General features: G+C 44.6%; 1 protein-coding gene across 1 annotated transcript in view; it reads left to right on the plus strand.

Annotated features, from left to right (window-relative positions):
- The first annotated feature begins 11002 nt into the window (after nucleotides 1-11002).
- TMEFF2 (transmembrane protein with EGF like and two follistatin like domains 2) overlaps nucleotides 11003-21136 on the plus strand; it is a 221549-nt gene continuing 211415 nt past the window's right edge. The window contains exons 1-2 of the mRNA XM_026002629.2: nucleotides 11003-11467; nucleotides 14783-14892. Coding sequence (XP_025858414.1) covers nucleotides 11296-11467; nucleotides 14783-14892 — 282 coding nt within the window. The 5' untranslated portion in view covers nucleotides 11003-11295. The remainder of the gene's footprint in view (nucleotides 11468-14782; nucleotides 14893-21136) is intronic.

The raw sequence follows: 21136 nt of genomic DNA on the forward strand, positions 1-21136 counted from the left end.
AAACCCATTATTTTCTGCTTTAGACAAAATGACTTACTTGTGTTTAAAGCACATAAGTCTTATTTTATAAAATTTCCTAGTTTCCTGGAATTAATGGATTTAGTTCACATATAAAACTGGAAAGTCTCATTTAAAAGATGATTTGCAACATACTCAAGCAACAGTTCCCAATATTTACATTCCATTCTATCTACCCTGCTCTTCAATTAGGAGTAATTTCTCAATGCAGAGTGCTAGGGGCTGAGATGTCACCAGTCATTGTCATGGTTTCTGAACCAGACTTCAGCAGCAAAGACCAAATCACATAAACTGCCTCTGTTTTATACACACTTCAGCAAATAATACCTGTCCTATTACAGAGAACCTTGCAGATTACAGATCTCATTTAATCCTTATATTGTAACTGTCAAGTTACATATATAAAAAGGGCATAAAGAGGATCAGTGAGATGAGGCTTCACATGGCTTTGAGGGTCAGAGCCAGAATTTGAAATCAGATTCCAACTTAAATTGAGAGTCCTACCCATCACCCTAAAGAGGTTTGTGTCATTGCTAATCCCTAGACAATTGTCTGTGCAAGAGGGAAATGTGCCATTTTTAAAGATTCTGTAACTCAGGCAAAGATTTTGCTTTATGAGAGGAAAGAGCTAATTCACTGTCTACCCTGGTATATCATGTTAAACACTGTTCTTTGTATGTATAACAGATGCAACTATCTTTGTATGATATAATTAAACTTCCTTGGAAGGAGTTCAAGACCAACTTACATTACATTGAATTTCATAATATGGCAACTGATATTACATTAGATTTCAGCAGTGTCATTATGTACTACGACAGCAAAAGAAAGAAAATCAGCTTGTAAGAAATTATGTTCTAGCTGTAACATTTGTGTTTTCAAGAATATCAGAGTTAAATCAGAAAAATATTTCTAATATTTCCAATACTATACTCAGGCTACATACATTTCTTACTGCAAGTAGTTAAGAACCAAAATGGGAGGCTTCGTTTTTGTTAGCTACCTCAGTATTTCCCTCTAAAAACAGAGTTGTGCTCTGTTTTTCCTCTCTTCATTGGAAGAGTGGGGTAGATACCCTTATTGAAAAGACAGTGCAACATATAACACTGCTGCATTAATTTTTATTTGAGAGTAAAATAAGTTAAATGTCCATAATTAAGGCCCTGAATAAATTTTGAGACATTCATCATGCAATACTACCAAGCTTTGTGGAGTAGAACTTCCTGTGTTTATTAAGTGAATAAAAGCAAGATAGAGAACAATGTGTATATATCCATTTTTAAATCAAAAAGATACATATTTATCTGTATTTATATGTGTGTGTATCCCTTTGATTCCTCTCTTTCATGTATCTCTATGTCTATCCAGTTCTCTATCTATTCATGGCAGATCCATGTGCTCAGCACATTTTTAATTATGTCTCTATATATTTTATCTTCTATGGAAGATAGAGAAAATATGCCTGGACAAATCTAGAAGATTCTAAAAAGCTAGTGGCAGCAGTCAACTTTATATAATGAGAAGACCTAGAAGCTATAATGCTGAGATGGCTCTGTATAATTTGTTTATGATTTGAATTGTTTATCATGTGTAGAGGTGTGCACGCACACAAACATTCATACATATATGTTAATATGATAAACATGTAGGCATATATATACATATATACACACATGCACATATATATATGGTATCTGTGTGAGAGAGAGGCCCCCAAAATACTACCTGTTGCCTACCATCTTCCTTTATTCATATCACTTGAAAACTCAAACTTCACAACAAAATAATTATTATTTTTTTCACGGTCTGATGAACTGAGTGGTTGATCTCCTGACTTGAACAATGGGAAATTCAAAGCTGGTAAAAAATAAAAGCACAATTATAGGCTGGAACCAGAATAAAGTACTGCCCACTGGAGGCACTGAGACCACGTAGGGACTTAGGCAACACTTGGGTGGAAGAAGGGAGAAGAAGTTCAACACCACTGAGGCGCTCCTTGATGAGCTTTTAACATCACCTTCTCAGTACTGGCTTTTTACTCCAAAGTAAGTCTTGTCTTTTAAAAGAAGGTTTTACTGAGAACTTCCAGGTTATTCCAAAGGGGTTTTACTATCTTTCCTGGTAAAAGTGTAAATAGGTTCATTCTTTCTGGAATGTGTTGATTTCTGTGCTCAGCTTTAGCATTTTAACTTAATTTAGTATCAGCTGTTGATTGCCAGCTATGTTTAAAGCATTTGGCTACATCCTTAGAATAGACAAAAAATGATGTCCCTGAGCTGAAATTAAAGATCTTTGAAATTCAATATTATTTGATTAACAATTGTGCATGGAAAGTAAATCTTATATATGAAAGTCAGGATTTATAAAAAGTAAATAGGGAAGGTTGCTGTCTCATGCCAGCGCCACCCCTAGCTCACCGAAGTCCAGCCTAAGGAGAAGGGGGCTAAGCAAGGAGGTCTCTAACACGGCTCCTACAAAGCCAGAACTGATGGTCAATCCACCTGTGGTACAGCACCCAGGAAGTGGGTTTCAAAACCCGTTCCCAAGAGTGGGTCCTCTCCTGGAGGCGTGGTACTGGCATGGGACTGTGGCTCGCTGTGAAGCCAGACATTCTCCGAAGTTGACTGGGCTTCTGATTCGCTAGCTTCCTTTCTAGAGTCTGGTGTGAAAAATTGCCTGGGACTTCAAACAGATCTGCACTTCCGGGGTGCAGCTGTTGATGCTTTGCCGGAGGCAACTGAGGCCTAATTGGTGGGCCTTTTTTGAAGACACCAACCTGTGTGCTAAGTGTGTAACAATTATGCCAAAGACACCCAGAGAGCATGCTGCCTAGGTGGAGAATATGCTTACAAAACCACTATGATGGAAAACATTTCATTCTTTTTTTTATATATATTTTAAGTATTTATTCATGAAAGATACAGAGAGAGGCAGAGACATAGGCAGAGGAGGAAGCAGGTTACCTGTGGGGACCCCTATGCGGGACTTGATCCCAGGACTCCGGGGTCACGACCTGAGCCAAAGGCAGACGCTCAACCACTGAGCCTCCCAGGCGTCCCAACATTTCATTCTCTAAACAAAATTTATTTTCTTCCTGTTATTGGTAGTTCTGAACGTTAGATTTTTTTTTTCTCTATGGGATCAAAAAGTATCTAAGTACATGATTGTAAGTGGAAAAATAGGGAACAGAAATCAGGTCTTGGCAGCTTTTCCATTTTCATTTGTGTGTGAATTTTTAATACAAAAGTGGGGACATAAAGTATTATTTCAAGTCAAAATGTTTCAGGGAACAAGTCTCAGCAGTTCAACTTTATAACAATTATAAACCCATTAAATTTTCCTGGGCAATGTCAGCATTTGGATTTTTTTTTAAACAAGTAAATTTCTCATTTACAAAAACTAAGAAAGAAAGAAAGAAAATAAATAGGAGAATTTATATAAACTAAAAAAAATAGTTTTATAGTCATTAAATAAAGAAAATAAATAGAATTTATATAAACTAAAAAATAAACTAGTTTTATAGTTATTGAATAATTTAAATAATTTGCCAAGGAAACATCTTTCCTTCATTATCAGATGTACTAACATTTCAAATATATACAATTTCACGATGATACGTGTCTAACGTTCAGCAGACATCTAATACAGTTAAATGCAATCTATAAACACATCTGAGATGGGGATGTTGGGATTGCAGAGAAAACTATACGGAAAAAGAGCAATGGAAATAGCTAACAAAGTTAAAAAAAAAAAAAAAAAGGAAAAGAAAAAGAAAGAAAGATGCTGCTGCCCCAGAAAGATAAAATGAAGGTCCGCCTTAACTCTCTGGATGGCTTTCTATTTATAGACTTCAGTCTTTCCTGTAACTTGCCTTCCTCCTCCTCTGGAGCCCCCGATTCTCCATTCTATTACACCAGGCTAACTTTCTTGTTACTCAAGTAATAAAAATAACTCTGGACAAGAGAAAACTGAGACTCAAAGAAACTAATAACGTGTCCATGGATACCCGGCTTGGAAGTGTCAGGGCGAGGATGCCAAGCCATGCCTGTCCAGGCCCCCTGGCCTAGAGCTTTGCCTCCCTCACCAAGATATCAGAAGCTCTAAAATGCTGTCCAGATTTATGCTGCAAAGAGGTAAGTATAGAAGTGTAAAGAAGTCAATCAAACTCTTTTAAAAATCTTGCAGAATTTTCTATTTGAACACTTGTAGCACGTTCACCAACGTAATACACCGCTTTTCAGAAAGCAGTGTTATTAGACACCATCTGTATCTGATCCTATGTTACAATCACTGGTATGTGAGATAAAACTGAGGAAGAAAATCTAAAGGTTGTAAATGATTATACCGAGGGAAAGTTGTATCAGAAGAGAGGAACTGAGGAACGTTTACCCTACTGTGTACTGGCTCTACTACTGTTTCTGTGAAACAGAAGTTCAAGGAAATGACCAGCCTTATCTAACGTGCAGACATAATTTTTTTTAGAGCCTCATTCCTTTAAACTATTGTTACTAATGGTGTAATAAATGAAAATCCATTGCCATAGTTTATTGCGGTGTTCTCTTGCTAAAAGGGATTCCATGATCAAATAATATTGGAAAACCTGAGTTCAATAAAGCTAAATAGGTGTTTAGTTTTATTTGATGTTGTTTTGGTTTGATTTTAAGGCAGGGCTCCTCAGAGCCTTTAATATGCAAATATGCATCGTGAAGCTAAGTAGTCTGTCTTAAGTGTTTCCCAAATTTCTGTTAGGACAGAAGCCTCTCCACTTCCATTTTTCTTTCTCTTCTTCTTGGAGGAGTAGGGGAGATGAGGAAGAAACACTTGGATAGCAGAGCATCAAAATAGCTCAGAAGGTTAGTTCCTAAGAGACTCTGCCAACTGACAAGCAAGATGGGCTAAAAACAAACAAAACAAAACCAAAACGAAAAACAAACCCTAAAAACTCCCACTCAACTGAAAAAGAGAGATATGAAGTTTCATTCCAAATTGATTCAAACTTCTGGTTCTAACAGCAAAAAATAAAATAAAATAAATAAAATAAAATAAAATAAATAAAATAAAATAAAATAAATAAAATAAAATAAAATAATAAAAAATAAAATAAAATAAAATTTCATAATGATTTGAAGAAAAGTCTTGAGCTCTAAGAAAGGCTATGATTAAATTAATGATTGAAAACTGTCTGAATTTGTAAATAAAAAGACACTAAACTGTATCGAGATGCCTACTGCTTTTTATAGGTAGATTTTAGAAAATAACAGTGGGTCTTTTTTTTCAAACTATTGCCAAGCTAGTGGCAAACATTAACTGTTGCATATTGCTTTGGTTAAAAATCAGACAACATCTTTTGTGAGATGTTTATTTTAAAGTTTTAAGGGAAAAACAATCACCCTTTTACTTGCTGAAACTTGGATGTTTGGGTAATGAGGAAACACCCACTCCTTTACATTCCCCAGGGCAGTGGCTATCAACCAAGGCTATGCATTAGAGTCATCATGAAACTTAAGAATCCAACGCCCCCACCTCACCTCCAGAGATTTAAGGCCTTGGAGTAAGACTCCGCATTTATTATTTTTAATCCCCCCAGATGATTACAATGTACAGTCATGACTGGGGCCCACTACCATCGGAGGAAATATACTATTTCTCTAGCACTGAAATGATAAATCTACACATAAACTATCAAAAGAACCTAAAGGTACAGGTTTCAATAAGGCATGGGAAAACTTACATTATAAGATAATTTCTTTAAATCATGGCTTGCTATTTATGCATCATTAAATAATTACAATGAAGGATGGAAAATTAGCAAATTTACTCTCAGTTAAAAAAAAAAAATCAACCAGAAATGAAGATGACTTCTTGGAAACATTATCAATGGCATTTGAGCTATAAATTAAACACCTGATATACCAATATATTTGTTACTGATAATATAATATGTACTTTTTATATTAAGTTATAAATGAAAGCTAATGAAATAATGATTTGTGTCTATCTACATATCTTAGGTAGGCTAGAAATTAAGAGATAAAATGTTAAGGTTTTGGGTTAGATATGAAAATGATACTATATCTCATTATTAACAATCAACATATACATTTTAATGCCACACATATATAACTTGTATATCCTTAATTATTTTTGATTATATATTTATATATGTTTTTATATATATAAATACATAGCTGACTACATACATACGTATTTAGGTATTCATTCATTCATTTATATAAGGATTCATCCCATATGTATATAAATATATATAATGAATGAATATATATATATATAATGAATATATATATATATATTCATCCCATTATCATTATATCACATGTTATATCTCCCTTAATCTTCAGAAAAACACTTGGAGGTAGGTTTTATTACCTCTATTTTACAAATGAGGCAACTGTCCATGGTCACAAAACTACTAAGTCAGACATAATAGATGCTTATTACATATTTGGATATTACATATCCATATATGCATAAGGAAATTCAATAATTATAGCTATAGAGACAGATGTGTATAACAGCTCATCTACACACTGAGTATAAGACTTTATCTTAAAAAAATTTTTTTTAAGTAATCTGTTTGCCCAACATGGGGCTCAAACTCAAGACCTGGAGATTAAGAGTCTCATGCTCTACTGGACTGAGCCAGCCAGGCTTCCTTCCCATCTTATTATTATTATTTTTTTTTAGAATAAACCCTTGTCTTAGAAACTTCTCTACCAAAAGTTCTCTGAAAACTGGGCAAGAATCTAGATATCCTTTCATTTGTCGTATAGGTGTAGACCTATATGTAGACCTCTGTTCTCAAACAAGGATGAGTATTAAAATACAGTTTCCATGGTCCAACTCCAAACTTTCTGAATTAACATCCCTGCTAGTGAGACCTGGAATTTGTCTATCTTTTAAAAGTCTTCATAAGTAATTCGTATGAATTAATTCATAAGATTTGCAAGTATGGAAACCACTACATCTGATTGCTCAGGGTTGAGATTTAATGTTTGGGTCTTACTGGTACTCTGTAGACAGAGACTGCATGGACAGAATTAATACATTCCTGGTTGGTTCCCTTTTTCAGAGGCTGAAAGGTAATCGTGGTGCAGCAGACAATGGTGATACAGGTTTTGAGCTCTGACCTCAGACAAAACTGTGCTGAGTCCTAGCTGTGCCACTGGCCAGGTTTGTTACATTGGCCAAGTCCCCTGATGCTTTGAAAGCTATGTGTCTTTTCTATAAAATGGAGATAAGGAATTCCTTGTCTCATAGGGGTTTCGTGGGGATGAAAAACGTGTTCCCCCCTGCACGACACTTAAGCACACTATGTGTCTTACCGTTATTGAAACATCCGAAAGTAGTAGAGATCAGAAAGGAGATAGAGGTCTGATCCGCAGGGTCTTATTTTTTCAGGTTCATTTATTTATCTTAAATTATTTTTGTTCTAGAAACACTTCCCCCCCTTCTCTCAACTGCACCCCCATTAACGCTCTGAGTAACCTCACGGTTCTTATCAATGACCTTTCCACAGAGGGGGAAAAACTTTTTGAAAAAGTTCCATGGAAAAAAATCTCTGGGATACTTCTACTTAAAAATACGGGCGGCCCAGTGGCTCAGCAGTTGAGCGCTGCCTTCAGCCCAGGGCATGACCCCAGTGACCCGGAATCAAGTCCCACATTGGGCTCCCTGCATGGAGCCTGCTTCTCCCTCTGCCTGTGTCTCTGCCTCACTCTCTCTCTCTGTATCTCTCATGAATAAATAAATAAAATCTTAAAAAAAAATACGACAATTTGACTCTACCCCCCCAGACGATTCTAGAGTGTGTATGTCTCAAACAAAACAAAACAAAACAAAACAAAAACAAAAACAAACAAAAAAACCCAAAACTGTTCTAAACTAAGAGATATTGAAAGCAAATATTCTGTACACTTTTAAAATGAGAAATTTTGCAAATGCATGAGCCGACTGGACTGTATGGCTGGTATTCATATAATGCACGGTGCAAAGTGCAATTTGTAGAACTAGTTTTTTGGGGTTGTTTTTTGTTTTTGTTTTGTAGACCTAGTTTTTAATTCAGTTCTAGTGAGTAAACTGGTTGGACTCTGTCAGGGGCGGGGGTGGGGGGAGTTGAAACCCTCATCCCATCACTAATCTGATCCTCACTGCCCCCAAAACACAACTCCTGTCTCTTTCTGCGGGGCTGATAATGAGGCTGAATAACGTATGTATTTGCACGACACTCTGCTGGTGAGTGATGTTCTTCTGCCACTTGGTGGTGCTTGCCAGCCTCGGAATCTGCTGCTGGGTGGCTCTCCAACACGGAGCACAAAGCCAGCTGAACCGGGATCACAGCATTCCTGCCGGGAAAGGCTTCTGCTGGCAACTGTGTAATGATCTCAAGAACCTCTGTGGAGGTAACTGCATGTGTTAACCAGTCACAACCAGTCATTAACTTTCCTTTGGGGTTTTAAGTCACTTTGGGCAACATGTCTTCGGAAGAATACATCCTATTAGAAAGTAGGCCAGAGTTTGGTTAGCAGGGGCTTGAGGAGCACTCCCACCGCGCTAGGAGGGTCGGTGAGGGTTCCACTCGTGGGCCCAGCGCCCAATCCTATAGCAGGTCCCCTCGCAGGACCCTAATCGCTGCCTCAACACTAGAGCTCGTCCAACACGCCTCCTGTTTCCTTGGAGAATTCACCTGCGCCGTCTCCAAGCCGGTTTTCCGATGCTTCTTCCAGCGTCTGGTCTAATTGATCTGTCTTAATGGGGTCCTTGTCGGTGTGGGGGAGAGATGCCACCGACCACAACTGGGACCTGCGGCTTCATCGCAGGGAGGGAGACACGCGGGATCCGAAATATTCGGGAGCGGTTGGGGGGCTGGGGGGGGCGGGGGTGCAACCTAGGGGCGGAGGTGGAGATGCAAGATAAGCGATGGGTCTCACCTGGGGTGGGAGGGGAGATGAGGTTTGTTTGAGGCTCTGAGGTGCTGCACGATGGCATCTCTCAAAGGAGAAGTTAGAAAGCAAGGCAGTGGGAGGAGGTTGGAGGTTAAAGTACTTAAAAGGAGAGCTGGGGCGCAAGTCGTGCTTCTGGCGGGGCCTGCGGAAGACGGAGGGTCCCCGCCGGCCAAGGGCCCCCGGGGCCTCCTGGAAGCGACCCGGGGTGGACGCCGGTTGCCCGCGGGGGTCCATCAAGCACGCCCCCCCCAGTCCGGGGGACCCCAAGGAGGGAGGGGAAGACGAGGGGTGCAAAGGGCGAGACGGAGATGAGGCCTCCTGAAATAGAGAAAGAAAGAGAAGAAAAGAAAAGAAGGAAGGATGGAGAGGGAGGAAGGATGGAGAGGGAGACGGAGGAAGGATGGAAAGGGGTGGGGGAGTTAGGAGGAGAAGGGAGGGAAGGAGGAGGAGGAAGGAGGGAGCGAGGAAGGCAGGCTAGGAGGAAGGCAGGGGTGGGAGGGAGGAGGGAGGGACGGGGTGACTTACAAGGAGGGTGCCGGGGAAGGAAGGGAGAGAAAGAAACCTGAATCACTGAGCAATCGCCCCGGGAGGAGCTTTCTTCCCGTGGGTCAGCCCCACACCGCGGCCGCACCGGGGCGCCGGGTCCCCCTGGGATGCTGCTCCGCATCCGAGTCCCGGGAAGCTCCCGGGCGGGGCTGCGACTCCGCGGGGCGCTCCGGGGGCTGTGGCCGCGGCAGGAGGCGGCGTCCCCGAGCGCAGAGCCGGCGCCGGGGACACTCGGGCCCGCGGCCGCGCGCCTCTGCGGGCCGCCCCCCCCCCCCGCCCGGGGCCCTAGGGCGCCGCCGAGCCCCAACGCCTCCTCGGAGCCGCTTCCCCAGGCTGCACCTGCCGCCGCCGCCGCCGCCGCCTCCCCCGCGGGGCCGGCCCGATCCCACCCCGATCCCACCCCGCGGGCAGGGTCCCCGCTGCACCGGGACCCACCGGCCCGGGCTCCAGACCTCGGCTCCCCCCGGGGGGGGGGGTCGGGGCTCCTCCAGGGAGGGAGGACGAGGGAGGGGGAAGGGGAGGGGGGAGAGGGAGGGAGAAGGAAGGAGGGAGAGAGGGAGAGAAGGAGAGAGGGAGAGAAGGAGAGAGGGAGAGAAGGAGAGAGGGAGAGAGAGACAGGGACAGAGATAGAGGGAGGGAGAGAGGGGGAGGGAGGGAGGGAGGGAGAGGAAAGGGAGGGAGGAGAAGAGAGATAGAGGGAGAGGGGGAGGGAAGGAGAGAGACAGGGAGGGGGGAGAGGGGGAGAGAGACAGGGAGAGGGGGAGAGAGAGGGGTAGAAGGAAGGAGGGAGGGGGAGGGAGAGGGAGAGGGAAGGAGGGAGAGAAGGAGAGAGGGGGAGAGGGAGAGAGGGAGGGACAGGGAGAGGGAGAGGGAGGGAGGCAGAGAGGGGGGAGAGGGGGAGAGCGGGGAGAGGGGGGAAGCGGGGAGGGAGCGGAGAGCCCGGAGGGCGGCTGGGTCTGCGGGCGGGCGGTCCGGGGTCGCGGGCTCCCGCGGTAAGTGCCGCCGCCTCCAGGCCGCCCGCCGCCCTCCCCCCGGCCCCGGGGCCCGGTCCCCGCTCCGCTGCGTCCGCCCGGCGCGAGCCCGGGTGCGCTCCGGCCCCGGCTCCAGCTCGGAGACGCGCCCGCCGCGGGGGCACAGGCGGCCCGGGGTCGCGCGCGGGAGCGGGGCAGGCGGCGGGGCGCGGGGTCCGCCCGGCAGCCGCGCCCCCCCGCCCCCAGCGCCCCCCGCCCCCGCCCCCCGCCGCCCTCTGCGCCGCCGCCGCCGCCGCCGCCGCGCCCCGCCCCCGGCCCCGCCCCCCGGGCCGCATCCCGCTCGGCCAATCGGCGGCCGCCCGCCCCCGCCCACGTGACCCCGGGCGGGCTGAGGACCTGCTGCTTCCCGAGCGCCGGGGGATGCGCGCGGCAGAGCGCGAGCGGCGGCGGCGGGCCCGAGCGGCGCCCTGACGGTGCTCCCGGCCCGCGTCCCGGCTCCCCGCGCCCCGCCCCGCCCCGCCCCGCCCCGGCCCGCGCCCCCATGGCCGCAGCGCCCCGCGCCCCCGGCGCAGCCCGCCGGCCGACCTCGCTCCCGCTGCCGGGCCAGGGCCGGGGCGCTGCATGTTTCTGAAACTCCGGCGGTGCCGCGCGGGTCCGGCCGCCGCGTCCCCGCCCGGTGCGCGCCCCCCCGCCGCCGCCGCCGCCGCCCGCGGGATGCCCAGGAGCCCGCCGCCCGGCCCCCGCGATCGCGCGTTGCCCGGAAGCCGCTGGCCGCTGCGGAGCCGCGCCGAGTAGCCATGGTGCTGGCGGAGCCCCCGCGGCCGGGCGGCGGCTGGACCCTGTGCGAGGGCTTCTGCTGGCTGCTGCTGCTGCCCGGCGCGCTGCTGCTCGTCGCCCGCCCCGCCAGGCTCGCGGCTTTCCCTACCTCCCTGAGCGACTGCCAGACGCCCACCGGCTGGAACTGCTCCGGTGAGTCCGGGCGCCCCAGCGCCGCCCCGCCCCGGCCCGCGGAGGAGCCGCGTCTGCAGCCCGGGCGCCTGCCAACGTGCGTCCGCTCGGGCCCCGGCATCCCTGAGCCGACCCCCGTCCACCCCGGGGAGCCCCGTTTGCAGCCCGAGCACCTGCCTCCGTGCGTCCGCTCGGGCCCCGGCATCCCTGAGCCGACCCGCGTCCACCCCGGGGAGCCCCGTTTGCAGCCCGAGCACCTGCCTCCGTGCGTCCGCTCGGCCCCCCGCATCCCTGAGCCGACCCCCGTCCACCCCGGGGAGCCCCGTTTGCAGCCGGGGCACCTGCCTCCGTGCGTCCGCTCGGCCCCCCGCATCCCTGAGCCGACCCCCGTCCACCCTGAGGAGCCCCGTTTGCAGCCGAGGCACCTGCCTCCGTGCGTCCGCTCGGCCCCCCGCATCCCTGAGCCGACCCCCGTCCACCCCGGGGAGCCCCGTTTGCAGCCCGAGCACCTGCCTCCGTGCGTCCGCTCGGCCCCCCGCATCCCTTAGCCGACCCCCGTCCACCCTGAGGAGCCCCGTTTGCAGCGCGAGCACCTGCCTCCTTGCGTCCGCTCGGCCCCCCGCATTCCTGAGCCGACCCGCGTCCACCCCGGGGAGCCCCGTTTGCATCCGGAGCACCTGCCTCCGTGCGTCTGCTCGGCCCCCCGCATCCCTGAGCCGACCCCCGTCCACCCCGAGGAGCCCAGTTTGCAGCCCCCCCACCTGCCTCCGTGCGTCTGCTCGGCCCCCCCTCAGTCCCCCCCATTCCTGAGCCGACCCCCGTCCACTCCTTGGAGCCGCGTCTGCAGCCCCGGGCACCTGCCTCCGTGCGTCTGCTCGGCCCCCCCATTCCTGAGCCGACCCCCGTCCACCCCGAGGAGCCCAGTTTGCAGCCCCCCCACCTGCCTCCGTGCGTCTGCTCGGGGCTCTCCCACTGTCCCCCCCCCATTCCTGACCCGACCCCCGTCCACCCCTTGGAGCCGCGTCTGCAGCCCCGGGCACCTGCCTCCGTGCGTCTGCTCGGCTCCCCCCATTCCTTAGCCGACCCCCGTGCACCCGGAGGAGCCCCGGGAGCCGTTGCAGGCCGCTACGGTGGGTGGGAGGGTGGGCGGGGCTGGGGGGCCCGAAAGTGCAGGTGGAGGGACCTTTGCATCCTTGCACTTAGGACTGCGGATGCTTTTTTTTTTTTTTTCTTTAAGAAAGAGTAAACGGGATGGTTCTGTGGATCCACCCAAAAGAGCACCCGACCGACCTTTGTGGGAAAGCCTAAAAGCAGACCTTTTTCCCGTCATTAAAGAAAAAAGAAAGAAGGAAAAAAAAAAAAAAGTCTAGCTAGAAGGAGCGAGAAATAACTTTATGAGAGAGAACCAGCGAGAAAGCGATCAATCAAATAGGGCCCCTGCAGGGGATGCGCGGATCCCGGGTGCCAGCGAGGCGCCCTGCTCTGGCCCTCGAGCCCAGGTCACACGGATCCTGGAGCTTAGGTTTCGGGAGATTCCCATCCCTCCTCCCCCCTTGCTCCCTCTCTCACATCCTCCTCCTCCTCCTCTTCCTCCTCCTCCTCCACTTGGCTGCAAACGACGTCGCGTCTGCAGCCCAGAGATGCTTCTCCCCGGTGTCCCCGAGCTGCTCCGGGGCGGAGGGAAGTTGAGGAAAGAGGCGGTTCGCGGGTCTCCCAGGCCCGGGGCGGGGGCGGGGGGGGGGGGCGGTGCGCACAGCCGGGCCTGACCCAGGGGCGCGGGGTGACTCGGCTCCAGGGGCCAGGCACCCTGCACGCCCGCCCGGGCCCCTTGGGAGCTGGGAGCTGGGCGGGCTCCGCGCCCCGAAGCCTCGGAGGGAAGCCGGGCCGGGGGCTGGGGGCTGCTGCACCCCAAGTGGCCTTGGCCGTCCTTCCTGGAGCCGGCCCAGCGCGCATCCCCAGGCCGGGGTCGTGGTGCCATTTCTCTGGCTTTGCAAACCGCGTCAACCTGCCCGGGGCATTGTCCCCCTGGTCTGCTGTCTGCTCGTGCTCGCGAGTATGCATGGAATTTTCTCATCTTCTGTAGATGGGATCCTGCTGTAGTTAAATCTGGCTCTAAATAAAGTGGTTCCCAGGGATGCATGCAAGCTCAAGTGTCTGGAACTTCGGGGAGGTGGGAACGGCCAACTGTAACTCACAGGATGAAAAAACACGCAGACCAAGGCTGCTAAGGGCTGTAAATTCCACCAGGAAAATGATTAGGCATCATCATAGTTAGTGCTTTCTAAAGACAGGTTGAGCTCTGCAGCCCTGTTAAATTTGGGTCAAAGAGATGGCCTTTGTTCTGTTTTTGGCAATTTCTAAATTTGGTTATTCTCTGTAAAATTGAACAGGTTTTCTTTAACTCCTTCCTGGTTCGTAGGTGCATATGTATATATATATTTGTGAGAAGCTAAGTTCCACTCTGCAGGTGTGGAATCCCTTCTCCAGTGCTTTATCATAGATAGGCACGTTCAACAACCTGCAAAATCACTTGTTTGAAACGGTCACAGCTTTGTGGTCCAATGCGTACTTGGTCTGCTACCTCCTAAGCATAGTATTGTTTTAGGAAATAACTAACCTAAGTGTGAAATTGAGTTTGACAATTAAGAAATGTATTATTGTGAGCCAGCTATCTTAAAGAGATCTGCAGAAACTAAAGAGAACAAACTTGTTTTCCTGGCCGATTTTTGAGAACCTGGCACACCTCTCCACCCCTGTTAACTTAGAGGTGATCAATCTTCATTTGAGCCAGACAGACCATCACGGCAAACACTGTGCCTGTTTATCTTTATTATTGGGGCTTTGTTTCCTCTTTGTCTGGAGAAATTCCAAATAAGGGGCCGTTCCAGACCTTAAAGTAAAAGAATGATTAACAATGGAGAATTGGTAAAATGACATTCAGAGACCATCACCAGCTCATTTCTAAAATGTGGAGTGTGGGGGTCATAAACTACCGTCTACTTAATGAGAAAAAAAAATAATGAAGCTAGGAAGCAAGTGTGAAACCTTCATTTACTGCTGCCAGCATTAACCCTGGCTAAAATAAAATAGTAATATCAAAAAAGAATATTAAAGGAGAATTGGCTAGAAAAGAACTGTGAAAAGAAAGAAATGAATATTGATCACTTAACTAGATTTTGGAGGTTATCAGTAGAGAATGACCTTGCAGTATAGCTGTGGTTATTGGAATTAAAATTTAGAGCAATGCTTTTAAAGCTTCAAGATAGTGCTTTTTCTTTTTTCCCCCTAAGGTCTATAACATTTTTTAATGACTGGAGTATTCTCTTTAAATTTGAGGTTATGATGACAGAGAAAATGATCTCTTCCTCTGTGACACCAACACCTGTAAATTTGATGGGGAATGTTTAAGAATTGGAGACACTGTGACTTGCGTCTGTCAGTTCAAGGTAAGAAGTCTGATTTTTGCATCTTCGTATTCATTAACGAGACTACAAAGGAGGGATCTCCCTTTACAACCCATCACCTGGCAATTTATAGCTATGCAAGCTAAGAGGAAAGCTGGCACCAAGCAAGAGTACTGTACTGCAAAGAGAGCCAACGGATGTCAGAAAAGACCGAGCTTTTTGGAGAAATGTGTATGCCAGAGTTATGAATGCCACTGGCGGTAGAAAGCTTCAGGTTGTTCTTTTGATGTGTCAGAGGCAAATTATGCTTATGCGTCCCGTCTAGCATGCATTTTATAAATCAGCTGCTGGGGCTAATAGCCAAAATAATCAATGGAAAAGAAGTGTGGATTTGTACTTTTGTTCTTTTTTCGTTGGGGCTATCATTTTTTGATCCTGTTGCTCTGCCTAAATGGCTTTAGGTTTTATTATCCTGGCAAGCCGGTTAAGTATTTAAATAAACTCCTTATTAATGTGACTCCAACACCACTGTGCTAGTTTTTGAAATCGTGGAACTTATTAATATATATCAACTTCTCATGGACCACATTCAATTTTAGCTGAATCTCCCAGGAATCCAAAAGAGTACAAATAGCTGCAAGTCATTTCATAAATGTTAGAAAAATGTACTTTGCCTCATGTTAAAAAAATAAATAAAAAATATTTTAAAAAAAAGAGAGAGGAAGATTGCAGCACTGGTATCATCAAAACTGGGTTATGAGTATCTATAGAAGGATAGAGCTCTTCAGTCATCATCTAACAACTGCTTTACCCTATGTAAATTATAAACCTTCTTTTCTCTCAAAATGTGTATACAAGCATATATGCCTTCAACTATCATAGGCGTTGTGCTAATGTCTTCTATTCACCTTTGAGTGTTGCTGAATTACTTTTTTAAATGCACATGAATTCTAACACAAGGTTCAACCAGGAAATATGCAAATAAACAAAACTACATAAGTGGGATCAGGGAAAACTTTTCCAAGATTGTAGGCAAAAGTAAAATTTAAAAAGGAAGAAAAGAAAAGAAGGATACAGAATAAATGAATACAGAATAAATGAAATGAAAATATTAAACCCAAATTCGGTCTAAACAATTGATACAGCATGTAGTATTTAGAATTGTTGATGAAATTAAATATTTTAAGTTACATTCAACCTCCTGGTGAGAGAGATAAGGGAATTCATATTTAAATATAGTTTGAATGGTTTATAGATAAGCTAAAAGCTGCTTGGACTTTATTTTCTTCTTTCTAAGAAAAGCAATAAAAGGACTGATATTTGCAAAGTGCACCACCTCCTGGTGGGTCAGTATTGTTGTGACCATACTACAGTCTTTCAGACCATACTAGAGTGTTAGAAACATATTTGTGCATATTTAATATGCATGTAACACCAACCTCTAAGGTCTCCAGCCACACTGAACAATGTAATTATGTTCTTTCAATGAACTACATGAGAGAGATGGAGCATGAAAACTCTCCAATTCATACTTTCCCCAAATGCTAACTAAGGAGAAAATACAGGTGGATAAATCATTAATTAAAGACTCAAAGTATTTTGTGGATTTTCCCCCCGTTTGGTTTGTGATTCCCATAAATTTGTGTTACTTTCATAACCAAGGGTAGAAATAAGAAGTGAATTCCTAAACAGTATAAAGTGAACCAAAAGGAATGTTCTTCAAATGGAAAGCCATAATTCTAATACGATTTCAACAAGAGAAAAATAACAGAGTTCACAACATTCTAAATGGATGCATGCTACTAAAAGGGACGCATGGTTTTCTTATTAAAGAAATTATGTTTGGTTTTCAGGTTCCACAAAGGGTTTTGGTAAAACTTTTAACGACAAAAATATTTATGTTTTTCGTGTTTTGGTCAGCCCGTTACAAGTTCGTCACTAATTTAAATACCTTTTGAGTGGAGTAGATTTGGGAGTGGGCAATGAATGCAAGTTTGAATAAGAACCTACAATGTATTTTTTTTTTCCTAATGCCTGTAACATTTAAATTTACTACGAGATTACTACTGCTATTAGCTTGTGCTTTGTGATGGTTGTCAATCTGTCCAGAGAAAATAAACATTTCCTTCTGGAAAATTTAGACTCTACACATAGTGAGAATATAGAATGGCTGGATTAAGTTGAAGATCAAAGAAAATGCACAAATTGTGCAAAGGATAAGAGGATATTTTAGGTTAAGAGTATCTTGATTCAGTCCTTTTCTGGTACATTCCACTGAGTTTGAGGTTGTTGTTATTTGTTTGTTTGTGGTTTTTTTTCCCCTGTATGATGAAAAGGGAGATGTCCTGATAATTTATTTTCCTAAATACTAAACTAGCTTAGATTGTCTACCCTCTGTTTATTCTGTTTACAGAAATTCTTTCATTCAAATAGGATGGAAACCATGGTCATTCTGGCTGGAGAGAGAAATTTCAGAGAAGTGTGTGTGTGTGTGTGTGTGTGTGCGTGCGTGTGATCTACAGTTTTCCAACTTGGAACATTAAAGTGAACATATATTTGCCTTAACTTCTGTTAGATGATTGAAAATAAACATATTTGTCAGAACTGAGTGGTAATTATTTCCTCCTCCTTTTACAGATGAGGAAATTAAGGCCCAGAATATAAATAACCATCATTAAGTGGTGATCTTAAAGTAAGAACCTAAGTCCTTTGACACCAAATCTAATTTTTTCCCCAAATATTATTATACGTGCAAGTGAGAATATCAGCAACAGCAATACCAAGTTATCGTAGACAATTCAGTATCCAAGGTAGTACAGCTGTTTTTTAGGTGATGATGTGAGTTCCAGATACGGCCTGGAGCCGTGTTCCTATCAGAATACCAGATGGCATGCTGGTCAATATGATATATCAATTGTGGAGAGGAAAATTTAGAGATAATTAGAGGGATGGATGGATAGATGAATGAAAGGAAGAAGGAAGGAAGAAAGGACGAAAGGAAGAAGCGTAGTGGTTATCCATAGATAGTATTGGTCATACAATGACCAATTATCAGTTTGTAATTTATTTATTTATTTATTTATTTATTTATTTATTTATTTATTCCATTTGTAATTTAAAAATATGATGAAGCCTTCTGTCTTTCAGATATCCTTTATTTCACGTATTCATTATTTGTATTTGATAAGCATGCTTTAGGTCTATAATTGTTCCACTTACTAGAACTGCATAACAAATTGCCCAGAACTTAGTGGCCCCAAAAATAATGAACAGTTCTTCTGCTCATGAATCTACAATAGGACAGGGCTTAAGGGAAACATCTCATCTCTGCTTCCCTTGGCATTAGCTGAGGGAGAGAGAGAATTCAAAGGCTTGGTTCTGCACTCTTCTCAGGGCTCCCACTCATATGTCTCACTGTCAGCTGGACACCCTGGTCCTTAATGTGGATCTCTCTCTGTATGTGCTAGTTTGAGTTTCCTCAGACCACAATGGCTGGGTGTCAGGGGCAAGTGTCCAGAAAGAGAGAAAGAGCCAGATAGAAGCTGTATCCTTTAATGACCTAGCTTGAGAAGTCACACAGAGTCACTTTCACCATAGCCACAGGCTTGCCCACTCTTAAAGTCATATTTTCTTTCATTTAAAGAAATGTGGTTACAGAGAAGAAAAAGTTACTTATGGAACGATCAAAGGATTGGGACATGTGCAGGTTTTTTATCTTTTTCTTTTTTGGAAGAGAAACCTACCATATCCTAAGCCATTATTCTTAAGCCTTTGACAACTGGGAATATAACAAGAATTCACTTAACATCTGTGGAGTACCTTCTACATGCCAGACTCTATGGAAGGTGCTGACAATCTATAAAATATAAGTTCTACATAGCTTCTAGATGCTGAAATCTCAGCTAAAAGAAATCCTTATTAACCAAACAAGCAATAAATCATAGGAAAAAACTTCTCACATACATTTTTGTTCATTTGTAGTAAAATGAATCCCATATATTCTAGAGTGTCAAGTCATTGAATACACTAGTGTGATATGTAGCTACTTTCTTAAGCAATGTGGACACTTTGGAGCAAAATCATTCCACTGGAAAACACATATTTGGAAAATAAACTTAAGATTTTTATAACATCTTAAGAAAAATAGAATCACTCCTCCCCTGAGAGGGAGTTTGTACAACACATACATTTATGGGTCTAGCCATCTGGGCCTGAGTGTTGTTTTTTCTCTTACCAGCCAACTTTGTGGCCTTTAGCAAGTCACTTAACATCTGAATCCGTCCTTTCATCTGAAACTGAGCAGTATCATGATTGCCACTAAAAACTACTTCCAATAATTTGGCATACTTAGGCTTAACAGCATATTTAGGTTATTTTTATGTGTGGGGGTTATTCTGTTTTCCTTTATTTCTATAATTTTAGACGTGTGTTTAGTGTCAGTTTTAGATGGTGTGTCAACTATACTCAAACAACAAAAAAATGTTTAGCGTGAGACACAGATAATTTACATATCTTTTTATAAATGAGTATTCCAAAGTATTTTAAAGACATGACTCTGTTAATCCTCCCAAATGCCTTAGGTAACCATTTCAAATGGGAAAACTGAGCTACAAGCTTGTTAAATATTTAATAGTTGTGAGATACACACAAGGCCCTCCACCAGAGCAGTGAGAGAAATTGAGGAAACTAGGACCAGACTTCCACTCCTGAGCCATAATGATTGAGAGTGTGCTTCCTCCTTGTATTATTCATATTAATGAGTGCAAGGCATGGTATTAAAGGCCAAAAACATTGCGCTGATAATCTACAGTTAAGCTCTTTTCAGCTCCATACAAATCTCCCTCTTGGCTTGTGCATGGAACTTGGCAGCTCTGTTTTTAGCACTGTTCACATTTGGCTTACTGCATCCCTCAGAAGTGGCATATGAACACTTTATCAGTTTGTTCCGTCTTTTAAGATGCACATCAGCATTGTGTGTTAGTGCTTGACAGAGATGATAAATACCTCCCGCCCCTTACCCCCTGTCCACTCACTACATCTAAATATTCGGCAGAAGTAGATGAGAAAGATAAATAGAGAGGTTCCAGGGATTGGAGAGAAGAAAATGTGGGCCCAAATAATCTACACATTGTTGTAGGCAGGTCTGAAGATGGAGATTAAAAGGTAGCCAAAGACTAGAATTCTAGGACCTGAACAGGAGAAGCTAATAGTCCAGCCATCACACTAATTTTGACTATTTTCTGCCTACTGCAAGTGTCACCAGGTCCATTGACTGTGATAGGTTACAGTTGTTCCCTGCTTTCCGATCTCTCCTCCATGTGCTCAGGTAACCACTGTGGTGTTAGTGGGTCTTCATAAATCCTCCCTGGTCCTGAACACGGCACATTTATCAAGCACCTGTCCATCCACCTGCCTCCCAGGCTATGGTTCTGACCATGGAGCAGAAGCCCCATGTAGTTGGTGTTCCCTCCGTACTGCTCACTGGAGAATTCGACTCCTTACTGACGTTTGGCCATTGCCTTTCTTCTTCAGTAGTGATAATGTTTTGCGTCCTGTGGTAGGACAATTCTCAGATGTAAGCTAAAAAATACATATGTATTTAGAAAGCTTGTGGAAGGCAGCCCTTACACACATATTACCTGATCAGAAGTGCATGCCTGTTGAGTTAAAGATCCTTGTTAGTGAAAGGTTCTAATCAAAACAGTTTTTATTTTTATTTTTATTTTATTTATTTATTTATTTATTTATTTGTTTGTTTATTTGTTTATTTGTTTATTTATTTATTTATTTTTCAAAACAGTTTTTAAATATAGTAACACAGGTAGACTGAGTTTGGGAGCCAAGAATGTAACTGTGGAAAGGAATTACTGCAGAGAGGGCTTCCAGAATATCTAAATTAGGAATAATAGAGAAGATTTCTAAAACGTGTCATATTTAAAATATTTAAATCATTTTAATCACATGGAAGTGATTTCTAAGTAGTTATGATTTAATATCTAAATCATCATGTTAGCCGTTAACGGAGATCATAATATGAGTATCATACAATTTGGATTTACTATTGCAAGAAAAGTATATCGCTATTACTAAGCTATGTTTCAGTTTTTTAATAACAGATACAAAGAATCATAAAATAAGACTTTCATTGCAGACAACATTGGCTTATCCTATTTCATATATAAATTACTCGGATGATTAAGCCATTGTTACATAAAGGCAAAGAGCAAGAGTTAAATGATTGATGAAGAAAGAGAAAGTCCAGATATTCTAAGGAAATAGAGTAAAA

This window comes from Vulpes vulpes, chromosome 16, assembly GCF_048418805.1.
Source record: "Vulpes vulpes isolate BD-2025 chromosome 16, VulVul3, whole genome shotgun sequence".
NCBI classification, from domain to species: Eukaryota; Metazoa; Chordata; class Mammalia; order Carnivora; family Canidae; genus Vulpes; species Vulpes vulpes.